General features: G+C 40.1%; 1 protein-coding gene across 2 annotated transcripts; it reads left to right on the plus strand.

Moving 5' to 3' along the window:
• Window positions 1-2: 2 nt before the first annotated feature.
• On the plus strand, window positions 3-19,521 carry Vps13D (vacuolar protein sorting 13D). Of its 2 annotated transcripts, XM_066398466.1 has the most exons (54): window positions 3-44; window positions 105-219; window positions 354-473; window positions 533-723; window positions 778-1,206; window positions 1,260-1,421; window positions 1,472-1,689; window positions 1,739-2,146; window positions 2,201-2,346; window positions 2,400-2,740; window positions 2,792-2,981; window positions 3,058-3,282; window positions 3,612-3,737; window positions 3,795-3,966; window positions 4,495-4,715; window positions 4,769-5,031; window positions 5,084-5,258; window positions 5,376-5,554; window positions 5,606-6,143; window positions 6,194-6,366; window positions 6,426-7,141; window positions 7,675-7,854; window positions 7,908-8,447; window positions 8,969-9,158; window positions 9,218-9,775; window positions 10,026-10,221; window positions 10,271-10,430; window positions 10,480-10,699; window positions 10,756-10,979; window positions 11,032-11,263; window positions 11,971-12,191; window positions 12,246-12,598; window positions 12,651-12,793; window positions 12,847-13,011; window positions 13,064-13,272; window positions 13,334-13,523; window positions 13,575-13,754; window positions 13,815-14,030; window positions 14,295-14,695; window positions 14,746-14,921; window positions 14,977-15,151; window positions 15,205-15,338; window positions 15,394-15,511; window positions 15,634-15,833; window positions 16,026-16,174; window positions 16,253-16,360; window positions 16,413-16,598; window positions 16,921-17,058; window positions 17,118-17,510; window positions 17,920-18,168; window positions 18,304-18,542; window positions 18,595-18,714; window positions 18,772-18,915; window positions 18,973-19,521. In XM_066398466.1, exons 3-54 carry the CDS (start codon window positions 380-382, stop codon window positions 19,226-19,228), a joined length of 12,330 nt encoding a protein of 4,109 aa, XP_066254563.1. In that variant the 5' UTR covers window positions 3-44; window positions 105-219; window positions 354-379; the 3' UTR covers window positions 19,229-19,521. The 2 variants fall into 2 exon arrangements, with proteins under 2 accessions (XP_066254563.1, XP_066254564.1); XM_066398467.1 differs by lacking the exon at window positions 3-44 and having other exon boundaries at window positions 66-219.
• Window positions 19,522-19,598: the final 77 nt, after the last annotated feature.

Raw genomic sequence — 19,598 nt, forward strand, 5'->3', positions numbered from 1 at the left:
GTTTCTTTAAAAAAATTGTAAATAATCGAAAATGAAATCAAAAAGTGTTAAAAATAATATAATTCATGAACATTTTTAATTTTCCCCTAATCATTTGTTTTTAGGTATTTGTTAGTAACGCAATAGCTGCAACTGGAAATACTGTTATTACGTGATATTGCTTTGTAAATCAATAATAATTGGTGATTAATTTCTAAAATTTGCTATTTCCTACGTAAGGTAAGCCTAAAACGTAATATTTACTGAATAATTAATATGATTAAAGATGCACACATCAGATTTAATTAGATACATTCATCATATTCTATAAATCATAAGCCCATTACCTTTGTAAAAATTATTATCTTCCACAGATAATGATAAAGTTATTGAATTCAGAATGCTTGAAGGACTAGTTACATGGGTCCTAAACAACTATTTGGGGAAATATGTACAACTCAACACTGATCAACTGAGTATTGCTCTGCTCTCTGGTAGTATTTTATTCCTCTAAATTCATCCTGTAATTATCATTCAACACTTTTTAAAATAGGCAAAGTAGAGCTGGAAAATGTACCACTTAAGACTGACGCTCTTAGTCAGCTAGGGCTACCCATTCAAATTCGATCAGGGTTTATTCAGAAGGTCACTTTGCAAATCCCAGTGAGGCAAATTAGGTCTGCTCCATGGGTTATAGCATTCGAACAGTTGTATGTAGTGGCTACACCTTTACCTTTAGAGCAGGTTTGGGCAGATATTTGCAATTTATTACCAGTAAAAAAAAAAACAAAACCATAGTGGGACCACAATAGTGAGCTATCATTATGCCATGACTTCAAACTCTCTGCGTTGGATGATTTGGAAGTAAAATGGCGTCTTCAAAAGGACCTCAAAGAGACCAACTACTATGCCTCCAGCTATTCTACTTGGTACAACTATGGTACTGGCATAATGTCAGATATTTTAGAAAATTTGCAGTTAAAAATCAAAGACGTCCATGTACGCTATGAGGATGCTTGCAGCATTCCTAATACAGCTGTAGCATGTGGTTTTACCATTGAATCATTAATAGCCCAAAGATGCGAAAGCAACTGGACCCCTTGTTTCATTCAATCTAGTCATGAAACGCATTCTTTTAAATTGGTAGAGCTCAATGAGTTTGCTGTATATTGGAATACATTTGAAGAGGGAGAGAGTTATTTGAATTTGAATGTTGCTGAGCTGGTGGTAAGTTCTATACAGAAAATTTAGGTTTTTTCAGTGATGAGAAATTTAACCAGGAATTAATGAGGAAAACAAAAAGGAGCCATTACATTATCCCCCCAGTGAGTGCTTTGGCTCATTTGAAGCGCAATAAAAGTCCTCAGGCTCTGCACTCGGATTCAACCCCCAGGAATATCTGTGATTTAATTCTAGAGGCTGTGCCCCTAAGTCTAGTAGATGTATGTCCTTGTTTTTTAATATAATTTTAGCTATAACAAAATTATTCTAGTGGCAGTACAATCAGATAGTAAACTGCATTAAAAGGTTAGAAAATATTTCCAAACTTAGGGCTTACCGCAGATTCAAGCCATGCTCATCTCCAAAAGAAGACTCTCGAGCTTGGTGGTATTATGCAATCAGTTGTCTCTATCCTGGAGGGCAGCCATCTTTATGCAGGGCGCAACCGACTTGGGAAAGCTGTTTAAAACGAGCTAGGGAAAATGTCAGGTTGTTTTACATAAAAAAAAAAAAATCTGTGTTTAACAAATTCTTGCAGCTATGTTCTAGTATATAAAAAGCTTTTAATTACTCCAACCACAGCTTTAACTGCTGAAGAAAAGAAAGTAAAAAACGAGGTGGAGTGGGATAGGGATTATGAGGATCTTAAGGTTTTGAGGGAAATTGCAATGAGCTCAGTGAATTTGCCGTCAAAAAGTGGAAACCAGAGTAGCGGCCGCAGTGTATTGGAGAGCTGGTTTCCGCAGTGGATGGGTTGGCATTCCGCCCTTTCTACAGATACCACCCCGTCGGAAACTAAACAATTGGAAGGGGAAATATTGCAAGTTTTATCTGACAGTGCTGAAAGCACAGTATTCAAGAGAGACGCTGTATTTGGCCAGTTTACATTTCTGTTAAAAACTGGCTCTATTAGTTTGTGTACCATTAACCAGGAACCTAATAAAACGTAAACAATGTCTTAACTAAATATAAAAAAAATACTTGAAAATAAATTTTGCAGTGAACCAATGATTGTGCTGGAGTTTAAAAACTTGTCCTTGACGTTATCCAGCAAGCCTAGAACCTCCTCCCATATAGTTGAGCTAAGCCTAGAGGCCCTCTATCTCAAAGATCGCTTCACTAAAGACACAATGTTTCCCGTGCTAGGTGATTAATATTTGATTTCAACTTCATGAATTTATTGCTAACGAATCTTCAAGTGGGTCCTCCTGGACTTGAAAGAACGTCTGCGGTTCGAGGAAGGTCCTCCAACCTTCACAGCCCTCGAGTGTCCAGCCTCACTAAGTTAGAGGATGCAGAACAGGAATTATTTCACTTAGTTTATGAAAAAAAGCCTCCACATTCAGGCTGCGATTTCGGACTTCATGTAAAGACTAAATGTTTAGATGTGGTTTATCAGCCTAATGCGGTTAAATGGTTGACAAATTTCGTATGCTTTCCACACCAAAGGGACATAACGCAGTCGCGAATTGAAGCTATGAAGTCCAAAACTAAGCTGGAGTTTCTTAAGAATTTTGAGCAGATTTTGGAGGGGCGAGTGGTGAGTTGTCAAGAATTTTTTTATGGAAAAGATGTTTAAATTGAAAATTAGGCGGCCCGCAGTACCTGGGACTTGGAGTTAGATATATCGGCACCTCAAATAATATTTGTGGAAGACTTTAACGACCAAAACTCCGCCATGGCAGTGATCGATTTCGGGCGCCTGCAATTAAGGAATAACGCATTTAGTGCGGAGCCTACGTTGAAGCCCGAATTCATTACTAAAGAGAGCGAAGAAGATGGTGAGTTTGAAGCTTTATCTTATTTTTCTTTTTGTCTTTTCTTTACTTAATTTCACTGTATTTTTTTTTCGTTCAGAAACATTTTTAACGCCCTGTTCAACTCCCCCGGTGAGTAAGGACAGTGGTGGGTCGGAGGAACCTACGTTGGCGGAAACATCGCAAATTGAAGACTTTGCGAAATTCAAATTGGACGAGGCCAATTTGCATGATAAGCTCTATGACTGCTATAGTTTGGAAATGAACGACTTGCAGATCCTGATCGGGAAGGCCAGGGAAAATTGGAGATACGCTCTAAATAAGGGTAAGATCATATTATACTCCCCTCATATTATATCTCAGAATTTTTTAACGTTGCACTGGTTAATTAGCGATCCGTGAGAATATCTATTGTGTTATCGTAGAATTACATTTTAAGGCCATTACCTGTACATCTGACAAATTATGCAACTGAAGAACGTCAAGTCACCTCAATCCGCCATTATTGATAAAAATTGATAAATATAAGGCGTTGAATACTTTTTCTAACTAAAGACACTCTATATGCCTATGTGTATAGTTATTTTAAAAATACAAATATCCATTTGGATCATTTTTCATGCAAGTTACTTTCACTTGTAATGTTTTTCTTAGGATCCTCAACGCTCCATGTGGTGGACAGATTTAGTATATCTCTGCAAATTGAAAGGAGGGTGGTTTACACTAGTGACCCTCTATATCCGAGCTTAACTGTCAATGCCAATTTGCCCAAATTAGTCGGTAATTAAGTCGTTTATGTTTTTTCCTATTAATTGACAGCATGTAAATTAATTACAGTGCATTTGAACGAAAACAAGATTTTTTCCGCTAGGAATTTAATTCATTTAATCGTGTCCACCGGCCTGCCCAGCCCATTTAGTGGTGAAGATACCTTTGAAAGTGACATAGTCAATCATTGCGAAGATAACGAGGACAGTATCAGCATGGATACTAGTTTTGAAATGGCCAGGTAAGTGATTTTTTGCGGCTCTAATGAACATGTTTCATTTCATACTTCGCCCAGGAGCGTTATATTGCTATGGGTGAGCCCAGAAGAGTTTTTTGTATGAAATTTAAGTTTCAAAACCCAAAAAAACTGAGCAAATAGATGGAAATACGAAAAATTAAGTGTTGGGAGTGAGTGTTCTCTGTAGCATTTCCGATATGCTTGTGTCGTATTTCCATAAGGAATCCGTTCGGGAATCTCATACTTTGTGAAAGAACGACAGACTGGAGGCGCATCAACCATTTACAAATTGCATTATTACATCGGTGTGACCAAATGCCGACGTTTGTACAGAATGTAGTTTACCTTGTAGATTTGTTTTGTGGTTACTTTTGATATTTTTTCAATGCTAGGAAAAAAGTAACGTAGATGAAGAATTTCTTAATATTCAATTTTATAGCGTTCAGTAATACACGGGCGTACGTGGGAATTCAGCATTGTATTGGTTTTAATGAGAAGCTAGTGTTCTTTAAGTATTTCTGTTCTCGTAAGGTTGCTGATGATGCAGTTTACAATCGATCAAATGTCCCTGGAATTACAAAGCCGCGGTCGATCGGTGGCGGAGCTGCAAGTTGCCGGAGTACGAGTGGCCTTTAGTCAACGATCAATCGACACCAGTATCACGTTAACTGTACATAGCCTTCTTTTAGTAGACGCCTTACAGACTTTCGGTCCCGATTTCGAACTATTGGTGGCCAGTCACAAGCATGTGGGTCAGTGCCTCGTGTTTCTACTGTTGCTTGTGAAGTAATTGCAATTTTAATAGGCATGGATTCGATGTCCGGAAGCATTAGAGACAGCGAACCGACCTCGCCAACGTCTCCGGGAAGCCCCGACCCGAATGCTGTAAGACAAGGTGCTACGTCTCCAATATCCCTTACTCGAGCTTTAATAAATACGTTGTCGGTTGATCCGCCGAATTGGCCTTCAGCGGTGAAAAGTGGAGCATTTATGGATTCAGAGGCTTTAATCACGATAGATGTGTCATTGGTGTCAGGAACAGATCCCATTCGCATCGCCAATATTCAAGTACGGTTTTTATTGAATAAAGTAAATATTTATTATAATATTTTGATTTCAGTTTAATAATTTAGACCTAATAGCCAATCAGGAGACGATGGTAGAGCTGGTTGGTTTCGTGAAAAGGGTATTTCCGAAAGTACAAAAGTCAACCGCTGCGAATTTATCAACAGTGCCTGCGTTTGATGTGAGAGATTCCACCGAATCGCTTTTCGAAGATGCGAGTTCTAAAATTGGTAAGGTTTATATTTTTTTAGTATCAACCTTGATTTAATTTGGAAAGAATATAAATCGGTTAATATACGCGCGATAAAAAAAAATGTATCGTAACCGGGATTCGTCTTGACTTTTAGTAGGGATTACTGAGCTAACCTTCGACTTCCACCGACTCAATGTTCTGCTTCTGCGAGGAATTCCACGAGATGGAACGCTGTACGGAAAAAAAGTATGCACCGCAACAATGAGCGATGCGAAAATACATGCCACCATACAGGAGAAACTAGAAGTTGAAGGGTCGTTGGACGGACTTCAGGTTACTCATTCCCTAATTGTTAATCTCGTTTAATTTACAAGGAATTCTCAGGTGTTGGATTTAACCCCTGACGGTCATCTTCACCCACGGATCATTAGCGTGGGCCGAGACCCATTGCTAGAGGTGCCGAATGCCATGTATATGTTGTCAGATCTGCAAGAGGAAGAGAGCAAAGCTTTTAGTTTCAAGGTGGTGAGACACCTGAACGACACCTACGGCTCGAAAGACGCCGCCGACGTCACTGTGAGAATGGCCTCTTTGTGGTACACTCATTCCCCTCTGTTTGTGGCGGAACTGCAGAGTTGTGCCACTGAATTTAAGCAGTATTTGGCCAATTTGGCACGTTCAATCCGATTGGCTGCCACGGATATGGCTTTGGGATTGGTGCACGCACGTGCCGAAGCTTTGGCGCAGTCATTGAGCATGAGCAAACGCTCGCTTTACGGCAGCGCTTTGTCCTTTGGCGAGAGCGCTTCGCCCGGAAAAAGGAAAAGAAGAAATAGCAGTAATGAGCCGAGTGCTTTCGCTAGCGCCAGGGATACGGTGTTACAAACGCCCTATAGTCCCGGAGAAGGGAATTTTACCATAGGTGACCGATTATTTAAGGCAAATTCATAATATTATTTGTGGTATTTTCAGATGTGAATTTGGACATTGAGTTGGATAGTCCAGTCCTGGTCTTGCCTAGATCCAATTCCAGCCCCGAGGTGTTTGTGGCTCATTTGGGCAAAATACGCATCAATAATAGCAGAGATAACGCCACCAACGGGGGTGGTTTTGATGAGTACCGAAAGGAGAATTATGATATAGAAGTAATGCGTCGATTGCCAAAAAATTTAAAACATTTTTCAACAATTGGATCAAATTTCAGGTGCGAGATATGAACATATTCTCCTTGAATACGAAAACGAGACGCAATCCCGGACTCTCCAGTATTACTAAGCCTCACATACTCTATAGCTGTAAGACATTGGCCAAGCCCATACTGCATGATACCATGCTTCAACTGAATGTTTTGCGGGAAATTCGCTTGGATGAAACGACGAATTGCGACGACGACGAGTTTCTTTTTGACCTCACAGAAGACGAGGATTATGCCGAAAAGCCTCCGCAAAAATGGGAAATATGCGGCAGCATTGTAACTGCCTTGAAAGTGTCCCTGACAAGGTCCCAGTATGAACAAGTTTTGGATACTGTCCAGTGGGTTACTTCGTCCCCAGTTTTGGCCGATTGTCATCCATTGGGCCATAAACAGCAATCGGGCTTAACCGACATTTGCGAAGAGGACAGCGGTGTGACTACGTTGAAGATGGATCCGCACGTGAGGGCTAAACTCTTCTCGACGGACTTTACGGCGCAGAAACCAGCGGCACGACAATTGAAAATGTGCCTCAACCTGAACTTTGAAGTACCGGTATTTATCATTGAGCTACGGCGAGACGGTGCCAATGAAGGACAAGCATTGGTCGATTTGAGCTTCCAGGATTTCTTGTTTAACTATGAGAAAACACAGCGGTTCACCACAAACATGCAGGTATCGCTCAAGTCGATTTGCATGGAGGATTTATTACAGCCCGAGGGGTCTCGGTGAGTAATGTGCGTTTTCCGAGGTAATAAGTAATTATATGATGAAAATAGTGATTTACGGTACAACAACGATATGGACTTCAACAACATGATGGTGTTTTAAATATTTTGTTGCAGTTTCAGGGATAGAAAATTTAAAAACTATTTTTTTGCGATTTAAGTATACAGTATATATATAATCTAGATTATAATTTGTTTACCCAATTACTCTTTAATATTCGACAAAATATCCCTTAATTGGGGAAAAATTTATTACAGCTAATATGTCTAATCACTCTGTGCAATAACCTATATTCTTAGGGAAATTAGGTTGATGTGGAGAAGGCAAAAAACCGAGACTGCAATCCACTTTAGAAAGTCGATTCAGGACCCCCCTCTATTTGTATATAAATTATGGAATTAATTCATTATACAAATTTATCAACTTAGACGTCTATTTTCATTTGTGCATATTTTTACATACAAGAGAAATGTACAGAATCTGATTATTTATATCTAGTAATGCGACCTTAGTTTATAAATTTCCATTACAGACAACGTTCCATGGTGATCTCATCGAGTAGCCCCGAACCTCCTCCCAGTACGACATGCTATTCCCGTTCTTGCCCTGACATCACCTATCACCATCGCATGTCTTCTTCAGCGCGCGGCTCTCTACCAGACCATTTAGAGGCCGCCAGCATCTTCGGCCTTGGCCACCATCTCATTAGAGGGTACCTACTTTCTCACCTCTCAATTCCTATGGGATTTTTTATGGTTCTTTCAGGGTCCACCGCAGTAAACCCAGCATTTGCCCTTGCACTCCTCCACCTAGTCCCAGTAAAACTCGTTCCAGACCCGAGAAAAATCTAGTATTGATCTCTACATTGTTAGTGGACCCTTCAGCTCCCAATTTCGATTTGAAATACAACTCTATCGAGCGCTCCACCTCCATAGACTTTAACTGCCTGGATTTGGTGATCAGTGTGCCTTCTTGGGTGGTGGTGATCGATTTTTTTAGCGACAACAACAAATATAACTCCAATGTAAGTTTGAGCAACAGCAAACGCGAACAATTCTCCAATGGGAAAACGGTGACGAGCATCAGTGTGTGTTCGCTGACTACCGTGTTGGTGAAGGGTGGTAGGGACATTGCCAGAGCCAATATATCCAATGTCGAAGTGTCGGTGAAGACGGAGGGGCTGCGCAAAGAGGTCAAGGGCACCCTCGGGTCAATGTCACTGCTGGATTTGACGTTGCATGGCCAGATTTACAAAGAGAGGTTCCTCACCTCTGGCAAGGAGGCGTTGCAATTTTACTACGTTCGGTGAGTCATGCCTTAAAAAAAGGATTAATTCATGCATTCAAAACCTCTTTGGTTTCATTCGATTTCATTAAAAAACAAGATAAGCATGTAGCAAAATTTAGTGCAAATCGTGTTTGATCTGATGATAATTTTTTTTAATTTTCCACAAGTAGAGTGGGAGAATTTTGAACACAGTCACCCAAACCAACTGAATCGCCGCCTATATCTATAATGTAGATTTATTGTTCATTATGTTCGAAATTCTAATCTCGTTTTGGGTTTATTGTGAGTTTTTTTAAATCAAATATTTGAATGAATAAAATAACGTATTAAAGTTACTTTTCTTCCTTATATTTTAATTTGGTCAGTGCGAAAATCTGTTACATGAGAAGAAATGCGGATGGCACATTTGAAATGTATTTCCAAATATCAACTAAAATCAATTTTTGGAATTAAAGGCATCTTCCGAAAATTTTGTATTTGTAAATTTGTGTAATTGGTGAATAAACGAGATTTGTGGTGGTTGAAGTTTGATGTTGCAGGCATGCGCCTGAGGGCGATAAAGAATACGATGCTCAACTCACCCTGGACATGGCCTCAATCATGTACGTACACACTAAGCGATTTGTTGCGGAACTTCAGGCATTTTTCAGCAAATTCACTGAGAGAGGCGAAGCGCAGAGAGGCGACACTGTACTCAAAGGCTTGCAGGCGGCCACCAGTGGAAAACTAGTAAATTCCCTCAGTATCTATACCTAAAAGAAATTAATTTCTTCTTCTCACTTTAATAGATTTCCGATGAGCCCTTTCGCTTGTCTTTAATTTTAAAGGCGGGTTCTCCCATTATATTACTGCCAGTCAGCTCCAAATCAACCAGTCTAGTTGTAGTCGATCTTGGCAGACTCCTCGTTACCAACACCTTTAAATTCTCTGGAGAACTTGGGACTATCAGCAGTCTTCATAATGCAGAAAGTAGAATGAGATGCTTGCTCGAAGTGATGCTAATTGAATTGGAGAATATGGATTTATATACAGGGTTTAAAGATAATGAGCCAAGTCCAGTGAAGAAAAACTCCAAGAGTTTTCAATTCGGATCTTCGTTTATAATGCGCAAGGGTCCGTCGTTGCTCACTAAAAAAGTTGAACTGAAGTTGCAGTACGAGAGAAATTTACATAAAAGTTTTTGCCACGTTGTGCCGGATTCCACAGTTTATGGACAATTATCTACATTGGATTGTGCTCTGGATTTACACCAGTATAAGTTAATTAGAGGATTATTGGCCTTTAATTTGGGTGAGGATACTGAGAGGATTTATCCATCAACGTCCGCTCAAAATTCACGCTCTCAGGTGAGATCGTTATTCGCGATATATGTATTTTTGTGTGTCCTTTTTAAGAGCGCGCATTGTTACTAGCTTGGCTGCATTAACGAGGTCGATTAATTTCCGAAAGAATTGCCTTTTTGTGGAATTTGTAGGAATTAGTTAGTGTTGCCAAATTTTTAGTAGTTTCGGAAATATTTGGGGAAATATAGCGCTAAACTAGAACTTGTTGATGACAGTTTTTAGGGCGAAAAATTTATATTTCTTTTTCTCTTAGGCAGAACATCAGGACGAGTGGATTCTCTCCTCCATAAAATTGGACCTACAAAACGTCTTCTTGCGTTTGGTAAAATCGCATGCTCACCATTCACCTCTCACTTGCATCAACTTCATAAAATCACATCTGATCATGGAGACATTTAGCAACCTCAGCCAGGATATTGATTTAGTGTCTCAAGAGATTTTATTGATCGGTAAGGTAATGAAATTTCCTTGAAAATGGACCTTAGATTGCAATTCCAGATACGAGATTTTACGGAAACGAACCAAATTGCAACGTATTTACCAACATCCTACAGCCCATTAAAGATTCAGTAAACAGTGCTGATTTAGTGCAAGCTGAAATCCATTCAAGGAGGCGGCAAGATCATACCAAATTGACTATTTTACTCAATAACATGAGGTATTTGTGATTGTTTTGCTACGTTTCAACGAAACTAATGTAATTTAAGATTGATGGCCATTTTCGACTGGTGGGAAGCCGCACGCGAGTACATTTTCCAGGAAATCGACAACGTCCAATCTAGTCCGGAACGTCATATCGTAGAACGCACTCAAAGCAGTTCTAACCAGTCAAATTCAACGTTCGAACTGAAGCTGAACGTTACCGATTGCGAGCTAGTTCTTGTAGAAAATTCTGCGCTTCCCGACTCCAACGCTGTAATTTTAAAGGTGAATAAAAATCACCAAGAAAATACAAAATTAAGACAACCTATCCTGTCTACCAGAGCACTACTGTTGTCATGTATCGGCCAAACTGGGAGAAACCATTAACCTGCAGCCTCAACAATTGCGAAATGTTTTCCTGTACTTTAGGACAAGAAAACGAGACCGCTCTCTCCATTATAGACCCGATAGTGCTTACCGTAGATCTCCTTAGGGATGGTCTTTTGGAGGTACAAATGCAGGTTCTTACCGTCCGCCTATCCTTCTACGATATGTGTATGTTTAGGTTGGTTTATACTTCATAATATGAATGGGATTTGTGACGTTTTTCTTCGCAGGCAAATGCTGGATTCGCTGCCGAAACAAATGTTTTCCGCTACTGAGAAACAACAAAGCTACAAGGGGCAGGTGCAAAGGTTGACCGCCCTAGGGTTTCGCCATCGGGACTGTGTGCAGGCGTTGGAAATGTGCGATAATCAACTGGATGATGCGGCCATTTGGTTAACTCAGAACGCGGAAAGCGTGGCGAACTCAACGAGACAGAGCGGATTGAATGTGCAGGCCATTGAAGTGAGTTTTTGAAGATTTTCTTGTTTCCTTTCGAACCTTGCGCGTCCCTAAAGTATTCATTGACCTGGAAAAAACGTAAATCGTCTTAAAATAACCCAAATTGAGATGAAATTGGAAAGATAAGTGAAATATCTAGCACCGATTTGAAGTAACTTGAAAAAACCTAATTTTTTTGTCTAAAGAGAAATGATAAAGTATCTGTTTGTTTTTAAGAATTAAAAACCACTTTTTATGGGAAAAACGTAAAAACATTATAAAAAGTTCAGTTTTCTTGACAAATTCCTTCGCCATTGGAAGAAAGGTATTGCTGGTTGCCTATTTGAAGTGCAATAATTTGTAACATTAATTTACGATCGAAAGACTAACAAATTGAAATATCACAAGTTGAAGCTAGTTTGGGAAGAATTTGCCACACGTTTGTACATTTCTTGAATGTTAAATACTTTAAACATGTTCTTTGCAATTCCGAAAGAGAAATAATAATAAATACAATCTACTAACATGTTCTTAAAAAACCCTTCGCGATTTCACTTAAAGTATTGCTGCTTGCCTACTCAAGAATTCTACTTAAAGTAATTAACCGATAACTTGTCTTAAAGACTTCAATTAAAAATAAGTTTTTTTGTGAAAAAAAAGAGCAAATCTCTGATTAACATAAAATAACAATGTTTTCGAGAAAACACCTAAGGAACTTTTTGAAATTTCAGCTGAAAGCAAACCGCATATCCGTCTACATAATAGATGATTGTCGCGACTCGGACGTGCCTCTTTTAGAACTCTCTTTTTCTGGCCTGGAGCTACGCCAAGTCATCCCCAAACCGGATTTGACCAATCCCAGATCTTCCTACGGCCACTTGCACTGTAGTTTGGCCGGTAATTATTACAACCGAGTCTTGTCCGGATGGGAACCTATCATCGAACCATGGCTGTAAGTCTATATCTAATTCCTTTGACGAAATTTCCATTGAATTGAATATCAAAGATGCAAGGTATCATGGGAAAAAGTCCCCTCTAGTCAAAACCTGATGACGAATCGGCTAATAGTAGGAGTGTTATCCGAGGACACGTTCAACGTGAACGTGACGTCCACATTTATGGATTTATTTAAACAAGTTAAGGATGCGTGGACGAGCGAGTTTTTTAAAAGTGAGCGCAGTTGCTTCAAAAGGCGGTCACCCTTTGTAGCATTCGCCTTGAAGAACGACACAGGGAGCATTTTAAAATTCACCACGTGTATAAGCGAATTGAACAGGCCCAGTGATTTTATAACGCAACAGAAGGACTGGTTTGTAGCTGAACCCGGTGAGATTATCCCATTTTCTTTCACTAGTAGAGGTGAGTTATCGATTTATCCAAATGTTCTTCAATATCAAAGGTTTGCCTCTAGACAAACTGAGGCACCAGGATTCGCATAAATTACGCATGCACCAGTTGAAGGTTAAAGTGGAGGGTTGGCAGTGTGTTGACCCGGTTACGGTAGATAAAGTCGGGACTTATTTCAGAGACACTCCGGCAGAGCTTAAAAACACGGTGAATTTTTCAATCACATAAGGCTAGAGAATACAAATTTAAACTGTTTTTAGTATACGGACATACCTTCAGCCCGAATTGTTTTCGATATCTCCCTGGAGGGTTCCGCCAGGAAGCTGATAACCATCCGGTCGGCTCTCACAATAATTAACAATCTGCCCGAATTGATTGAGTTGAAATTGGAGAGCAGATTGCCCCATGATAGTGTCACTTTATGGGTAAGAGTTATCCTTCATTGGTACTTTTTTGAATTGTGAAATGGTGTCTAAGGTTCCTAGTAAATGCTTTACCGTGAGCCCCAAGGCAACATTGGCGGTGCCTCTGATCCATGTCCGCTCGCAAATTCAAATCAGACCCACCGGATTACTGCATCAATATACTTATTCGTCATCCGCAGTGACGTGGGATCAAATGGGCGGTTCAGCCGACAGAACCTACATTGTGGGTACTTCTCACACTCACAAAGGACACCACTACAGGTAAAAATTATTTTGAAAACATACGTCCCTAGTTCCACCAAATTAAATAAAAAATTTAAAGGTTCTGCGCTGAAATCATCAAAGAGAGAGTGTTTATCGATCGAAACAGAACGCGTTTTAAGCAACCTTCCCACAAAATCGTCCTCTATCCCACTGTAAAGGTTCAGAACTTGCTGCCAGTGGACATGCAGTACGGTATATCAGGCGAAAAGGGCATTATCAAGGCGGGACAACATGTCGCTTTAACTCACGTAAGTTTAGGTTTTTGTCAAGAGCTTTTTTTCTTTATGAAGACAATCTAGGTGGACCCCGAAGGAACTGTTCAATTGGAAATTAGGCTTGAGGGTTTCAAGACTTGTTCAGACGTAGTGATTCCCCAAGGGACTTCCGAATTTTCTTGCAGGATTAAATTGGAGGACGCTAAACAAAGGAAACTCTATCTGACTGCCGAAATTCTGATGAACAGAGGCGCAAAATTTAAGGTGGTATTCTTGCTTTAAAAGTGTTTTAAATAATTGGTAATATTTATGTGTTGTTTTTAGATCAATATTTGCGTCCCTTACTGGATAATAAACAAAACAGGCATTCCATTGGTGTTCAAGCAGTCAGGGACGGTGTACGAGTGTGCCGGACAGTTTGATGAACACGAACAGGCCCGGTTAGTTACGCCACTCCTTTTCAGCTTTTCTGATCACGACGCCAGTCCTACGATTAATGCCCGAGTGGGGAAAAGGGTCGTGAGGGATGGAACTCCACAGGTTAGTTTAGCTTAAAGTTGTTTACCGTTTAAAGTGTACAGTAACAAAAATACCAGTCAATCTCAAATATAGATATATAAAAATACGTCTTTCAATAGTTCGTTCGCCACCTTGTTGGAAATAAGTTTCGCGGTTATCACCACTTCGGTATTTCATCACCATGTTTACATGGTGTAAAAGGATATTGAATAGCGTATATTCCAATGACTTAATGTTATACTTTTGCACATTTGTTTCTAAACAATTCCGGATACTAATTTGCAGTGGTGTTCGAATTTCCACGTGCGCAAAGGCACGCAATATCGAAAGCTACACGTTCAAATGAAGGATGCCAAAGCGGACCGAGTGTTCATCATCGGTATCGAGGTGCGCCAGGGCAGGGGCAAGTATCGGGGCACCAACATCATTTCGATTGCTCCCCGATATCAACTGCACAATCGTAGTTCCTATAAGCTGCATTTTGCGCAGTCCTGCTTGATAAAAGAGGCCGATTTGGGCCAAAAGTCGTCCTTTTTAAAGGCCTTGCCCAACTCCTATATGCCCTTTCATTGGTCGAGGCTGGACAGAGACCAGCTCCTCTGCGTCTCCATCGAGGATATTCAGGATTGCTGCTGGTCAGGCGGATTTAAAATCGACGATATTAGTTCAATGCACATCAACGTTCGGTAAAAGCAAATATAGAAACAGGTTTTCGATATTAAGGTTTTCTTTACAGAGACCCAAACTCTCGAGTTTATTTCCTGCGTCTGGAAGTGGTGCTGCAAAACGCGACTTTTTACGTAATTTTCACAGATGCAGATACAATGCCGCCTCCTATACGCATTGACAACTTCTCCGAGGTGCCTGTCAAGTTCGGCCAAAGCTGTTTCATCGATGTGATGCACAGCACGGGTATACACAATTTAATATGCATCTTCTGTTCTATAAAATTGAAATTTTGAGGCAGCTAGGGCGCATTCTAGCGTCCCTTACGCATGGGACGAGCCAACCAAAGCTCAGTATGTGAAGCTAATCGCCCCAGGAGGAGTTACACGCATTTATGATATCAATAACCTGGGACCGGCTGCTCAGTTGACCTACGAGAATTTTATTTACATCGCTTTTGTTGGGACGTTTAAAAGGTAATTAATTCTTCAATCTCGCGGGGCTCGTTTAGAAAAGTTTGTATGTTTAGTGCTCATAAAGTGAAGAATCCGCATGATGTGGAAAGTCAGGAATTGGTGCTAGACGTCGGGAAGAAGAACAAAGTGTTTTTAAGTCGGAAAATGCCCGGGCAGAGGTCGCAATTATGGCGGATAACTCCGGATGGTTCGTTTTTGTGTGTATTTTTGTTCATAAACGGCTTACACAATTTTGTTATTAGGTTATTTGCAGCACGAGGGTAGTAGTCCTCCCAATCACCCAAACAGTCCTAGACAGCAAGACAATATCATGGTACTGGACATAGCAGATACGGCGCCTCAGCCCAATTATTACTCCAGGTATAAGGTTTTATATATTCCCTCATCCCATATAACTTTGCTATATCTTAGAGACAAGAGGGTGGTGGTGATTGAGAACAATCTTAAAACAGATTTGAACGCGTGCGTCTTCTCTATTTCAGCTCATTTAAAGATAGTTTCGTTAGTAGTACGAGACTGCATACGCAAATGTATAATTCTGTTGGTAGACTGACGTTAAGGAGGATGGATCCACGCAGGTTGTCCACGCAACGATGGAAGGCCACACAGGACGGGCGTTTATGTTGCGACCACTATAATATGTGCGTGCAGGCCGAGGATGGATTTTACGGGTTACGAGAAGGTAAGTTATTTTATTTTGTTCGTCACCGGGGTGATAATTCTGATTGGTGCTAAATTGAGGATGATCCAATTTATTTATAAATTCTGATATTTAATAAACGACTAACGAAAACTTTTTTTTATTTAATCGCACGTTAGTATCAACATGATATCTCATAGCTGGCATTTACTTTCGAGTTTCTGTTGTATATAGGAAGTGCCGTTGTTTTGGGTTTACCACAACCTATTTGTCATAAAGTAACGGATAAAGGGGTACCTCTAGAACAGGCGGTCGAATTCCAAAGACTGCGGCCCGGTTCCGGATCCCTGTCGGTTGAAATTGCCATGGATGGTCCTACGCAGGTATGTCCCTGGTTAAATCAGGGCGGGGAGTTTATTAAAATTATTTCAGTTGTGTAACTCATTTTATACTATCTACAGGTTATTACTATTAAAGACGTCCATGAAACTCGCACATACGCTTTGCCCGACGATCGAGAATGGGGCTCTATAAGCCAACGCCCGCGGCTCTTGTATGAGTACAAAGATGTAGGTTTTTATTGCAGGGCTTGACTGATTATAATAATTAAATCACTTACAGGAGATCAGTAACAACGAGCTTCAATTCAATTTGGATCTTAAAGGAATAGGGATCAGCGTGGTGTGCAGAAAAGCTCCAGAGGAGCTATTCTATGCTCATTTTTCGAATATAATTTCGGAGACCGTTATGGCGGCACGATACAACCGTTTTTGTCTCAGTGTCGGTGATATGCAGATCGACAATCAAGTGCGTTTCCATATATATTTACAGGGAGTTCCATTTATAATACACGTGCGATTTTCTAGCTATAATAATATAATAAACTAACAATTTGAAGGAAAAATGTAAGTAAATTTGATTGATATAAGAATGTGTTTTAAAAAAATGTCCTTTTAAAGGTCATTTTCCGTTCAACAGAGGCACCCTCTTATATCAATCAAATTTTAATTGAAACATTTTTTCCTTAAACTGTTAGTTTACTAGAAAATCGCACGTGCATGATAAATGAAACACCTTGTATATTATATGTATATTTATAATAAACAAGTACCAAGCATGGTTTTTTCAGCTGCTGGATGCAACTGTTCCCGTAGTATTGTACGTCTCTCCCTCAAAAGACAGTGCAGAGGCTTCAGATCTCCTGCCCGCCATCGAGATCAAGTCCGAAGTTCAGCCTCAAGTCAACGCAAATGCCGTGATATTTAAGGTGCGGTTAATACCAAAATACATATTTATAAAGCAAATTTTTGATGGTTTTTCTGGCAGCATTTCATTTTGAGGCTGAAAAAGTTGACCGCCATCATCGAAGAGAAGCTGCTGCTGAAGGTTTTAGCCTTTATTGGGGTGCACTTAAAACAGGAGGAAGTGCTCGCCAGAGACGAGGGCGACCACGAAACCCATCGCCTACTCATGGAGGTTTCAGCCTCCAGCTCGAAGCGATATTACTTCGAGGTGCTCAAACTGATACCGGACGAAATAAGACTTAGCGTGCGTACGGTGGGTAAGCTGCCCAAACAATTACAGCGGATCAAGAAGAAGCTGGGACTCACTTTGATTAAATTCGAAGATGCTGCTATCGTGTTGGAACCCTTCGATCGCAAACATCCTTTTGAGACTGGCCAGTTTTTAATCAAGAGTATTGTTAAGCATTTTAAGGATGTGAGTACTTTTTTTTCTAATCGATTGTGAATAGGTTCGTTTTCAATTATTTTGCTGAGTTAATTTTTATGATTTTTCATCGTAAATAATATAATGTCTTCATTCGTCAATAATTTCAATTAAAAACGTTAAGTGTTCGTCGCTCCAAATGATGGTACCAAACGTATGAGGTATATTAATAATTGATCGTCAATTAATTTCTTATTTTCATTATTTTACGTTTGCCTTGATTTGTGTAAAGGAAAAGAGTTGTTTTGCTTCAATACTGAAACGATTTCTGTAGTTTGGGATAACATAAATGGACCTCATTTAAATGGCTGATGTTAATTTATTGTCTTTTTAAACTTGACATTAGTCGAGCTGTTAATTTAATATAAAAATTATAGTGACTACGACTTATAACGTATAGGAATTGATGTGGCAAGCGGGCGTGATTTTTGGTTCAATCGACTTCATCGGAAATCCACTAGGGTTGGTGAATGACGTATCGGAAGGCATCTACGGGTTTATATTGGAAGGCAACGTGGGAACTTTAGTAAAAAATGTGACCCATGGTCTTTCGAATTCTGCGGCAAAAGTGACCGAATCTTTAAGCGATGGCCTCGGCAAGATCGCCATGGACGACTATCACGAAGAGATGAGGCAGAAAATTAGACAGGTATACATTAAAATTTTGACTAACATCTCTGGAGAAAAGTCATTCGCCATTGTCAAAAATGCTATTCTTAATAATAGCGAATGATATATGTCTTTGCAGATCGTCAGAATATTATATTCGTTATGTCTTTGGCAGGTGGAAACCGGCAGGTCTACGGACCACATTGTGGCTGGCATCAAGGGTTTGGGTTTTGGATTGTTGGGAGGCGCCACGGGAATCTTCAAGCAGGTATATGAAGGGGCGTCGAATGACGGTTTGCCAGGAGTGTTTTCGGGTCTAGGTAAAGGCGTTGTAGGAGCCTTTACTAAGCCCGTTGTGGGTGTCTTGGACTTCGCCTCGGAGACTGCAAGAGCGGTGCGAGATTCCAGCAAGAGGTCAGTATTTACTCTTGAAAGTCGTTTATTACACAATTTATGTTATTTACAGCAAACTGATGCCGGAAAGGAAACGATTGCCGAGGTGCGTGCAAGGTCCCAGTAGCCTGCTTCCTCTGTATGACTTGAAACAGAGCCAAGGACAGCAGTACTTATACGTCGTCAACAATAGGTTAGCATATTTTCTTTTGATTGAGATCGACACATAAAACTCTTTTATAATTTTCAGAAATTACGAAGAAAAATTGCTGGGATATCAAGTATTGGGCAACTATTCAGAAGACTTATTCTGCATCATATCAGATAGACTGATTAGGTTCATCACTACTCTAAAAGCACCGGAATTGACTCCAGTACTCGAATGTCCCCTCAGGTATAGATATGACGTATCATCGCATTTATACAGTTCTAATATTATGTGATTTTACAGCCATCTGGGAGGTTGCAACGTGGTTAAAGAGAAGGAGGGCGACGATTCGAGGCATTACATCGAAATAGTAATGCGTTATTCGGGGTCCAATGCCATTTTGGTTAATTCGGAGCCGATGAAGCGGCCGCGCGTCCGATGCAAGACCGCAGAGCTGGCTTACGTTACTGTACAGCAGATTAACTACGCCAAAACTCTCTATGTAGAAAAGTTGTTCACGTTGGTCAGCGATGAGAACGCTGGAACGGCGGAAGAGTGAGTATAATCAATGCCAAAAATAGGACTTACTTACCTTTACCTCCTCCTTTTTTCAAAGAATTTGGCTTGACCTAAATTTGTAATTATTACTTTTTAATTATCGTACATCATTTTGTCTGTGTTCGTGACAAAAAACTATGTGATATGTGAATATTTATGATATAAGTCTTTATATAATGTACATCAAAAGATCGTTACAAAGGCGTTGAAGCGCAATATACGACTGTAAATAGTGCATTGTTCCTTTTTAAACTCATTTGACTTGTTATAGAAGTTCACTTGCCATAGCCAAGAAAATGGTTTTTCTAAGGTTCTTGACAATGACGAAATAGCAATATCCATTTACGTCCTCCCCTATACCCCTACAGCGT

Source organism: Euwallacea similis, chromosome 17 (assembly GCF_039881205.1).
Source record: "Euwallacea similis isolate ESF13 chromosome 17, ESF131.1, whole genome shotgun sequence".
Classification (NCBI taxonomy): domain Eukaryota; kingdom Metazoa; phylum Arthropoda; class Insecta; order Coleoptera; family Curculionidae; genus Euwallacea; species Euwallacea similis.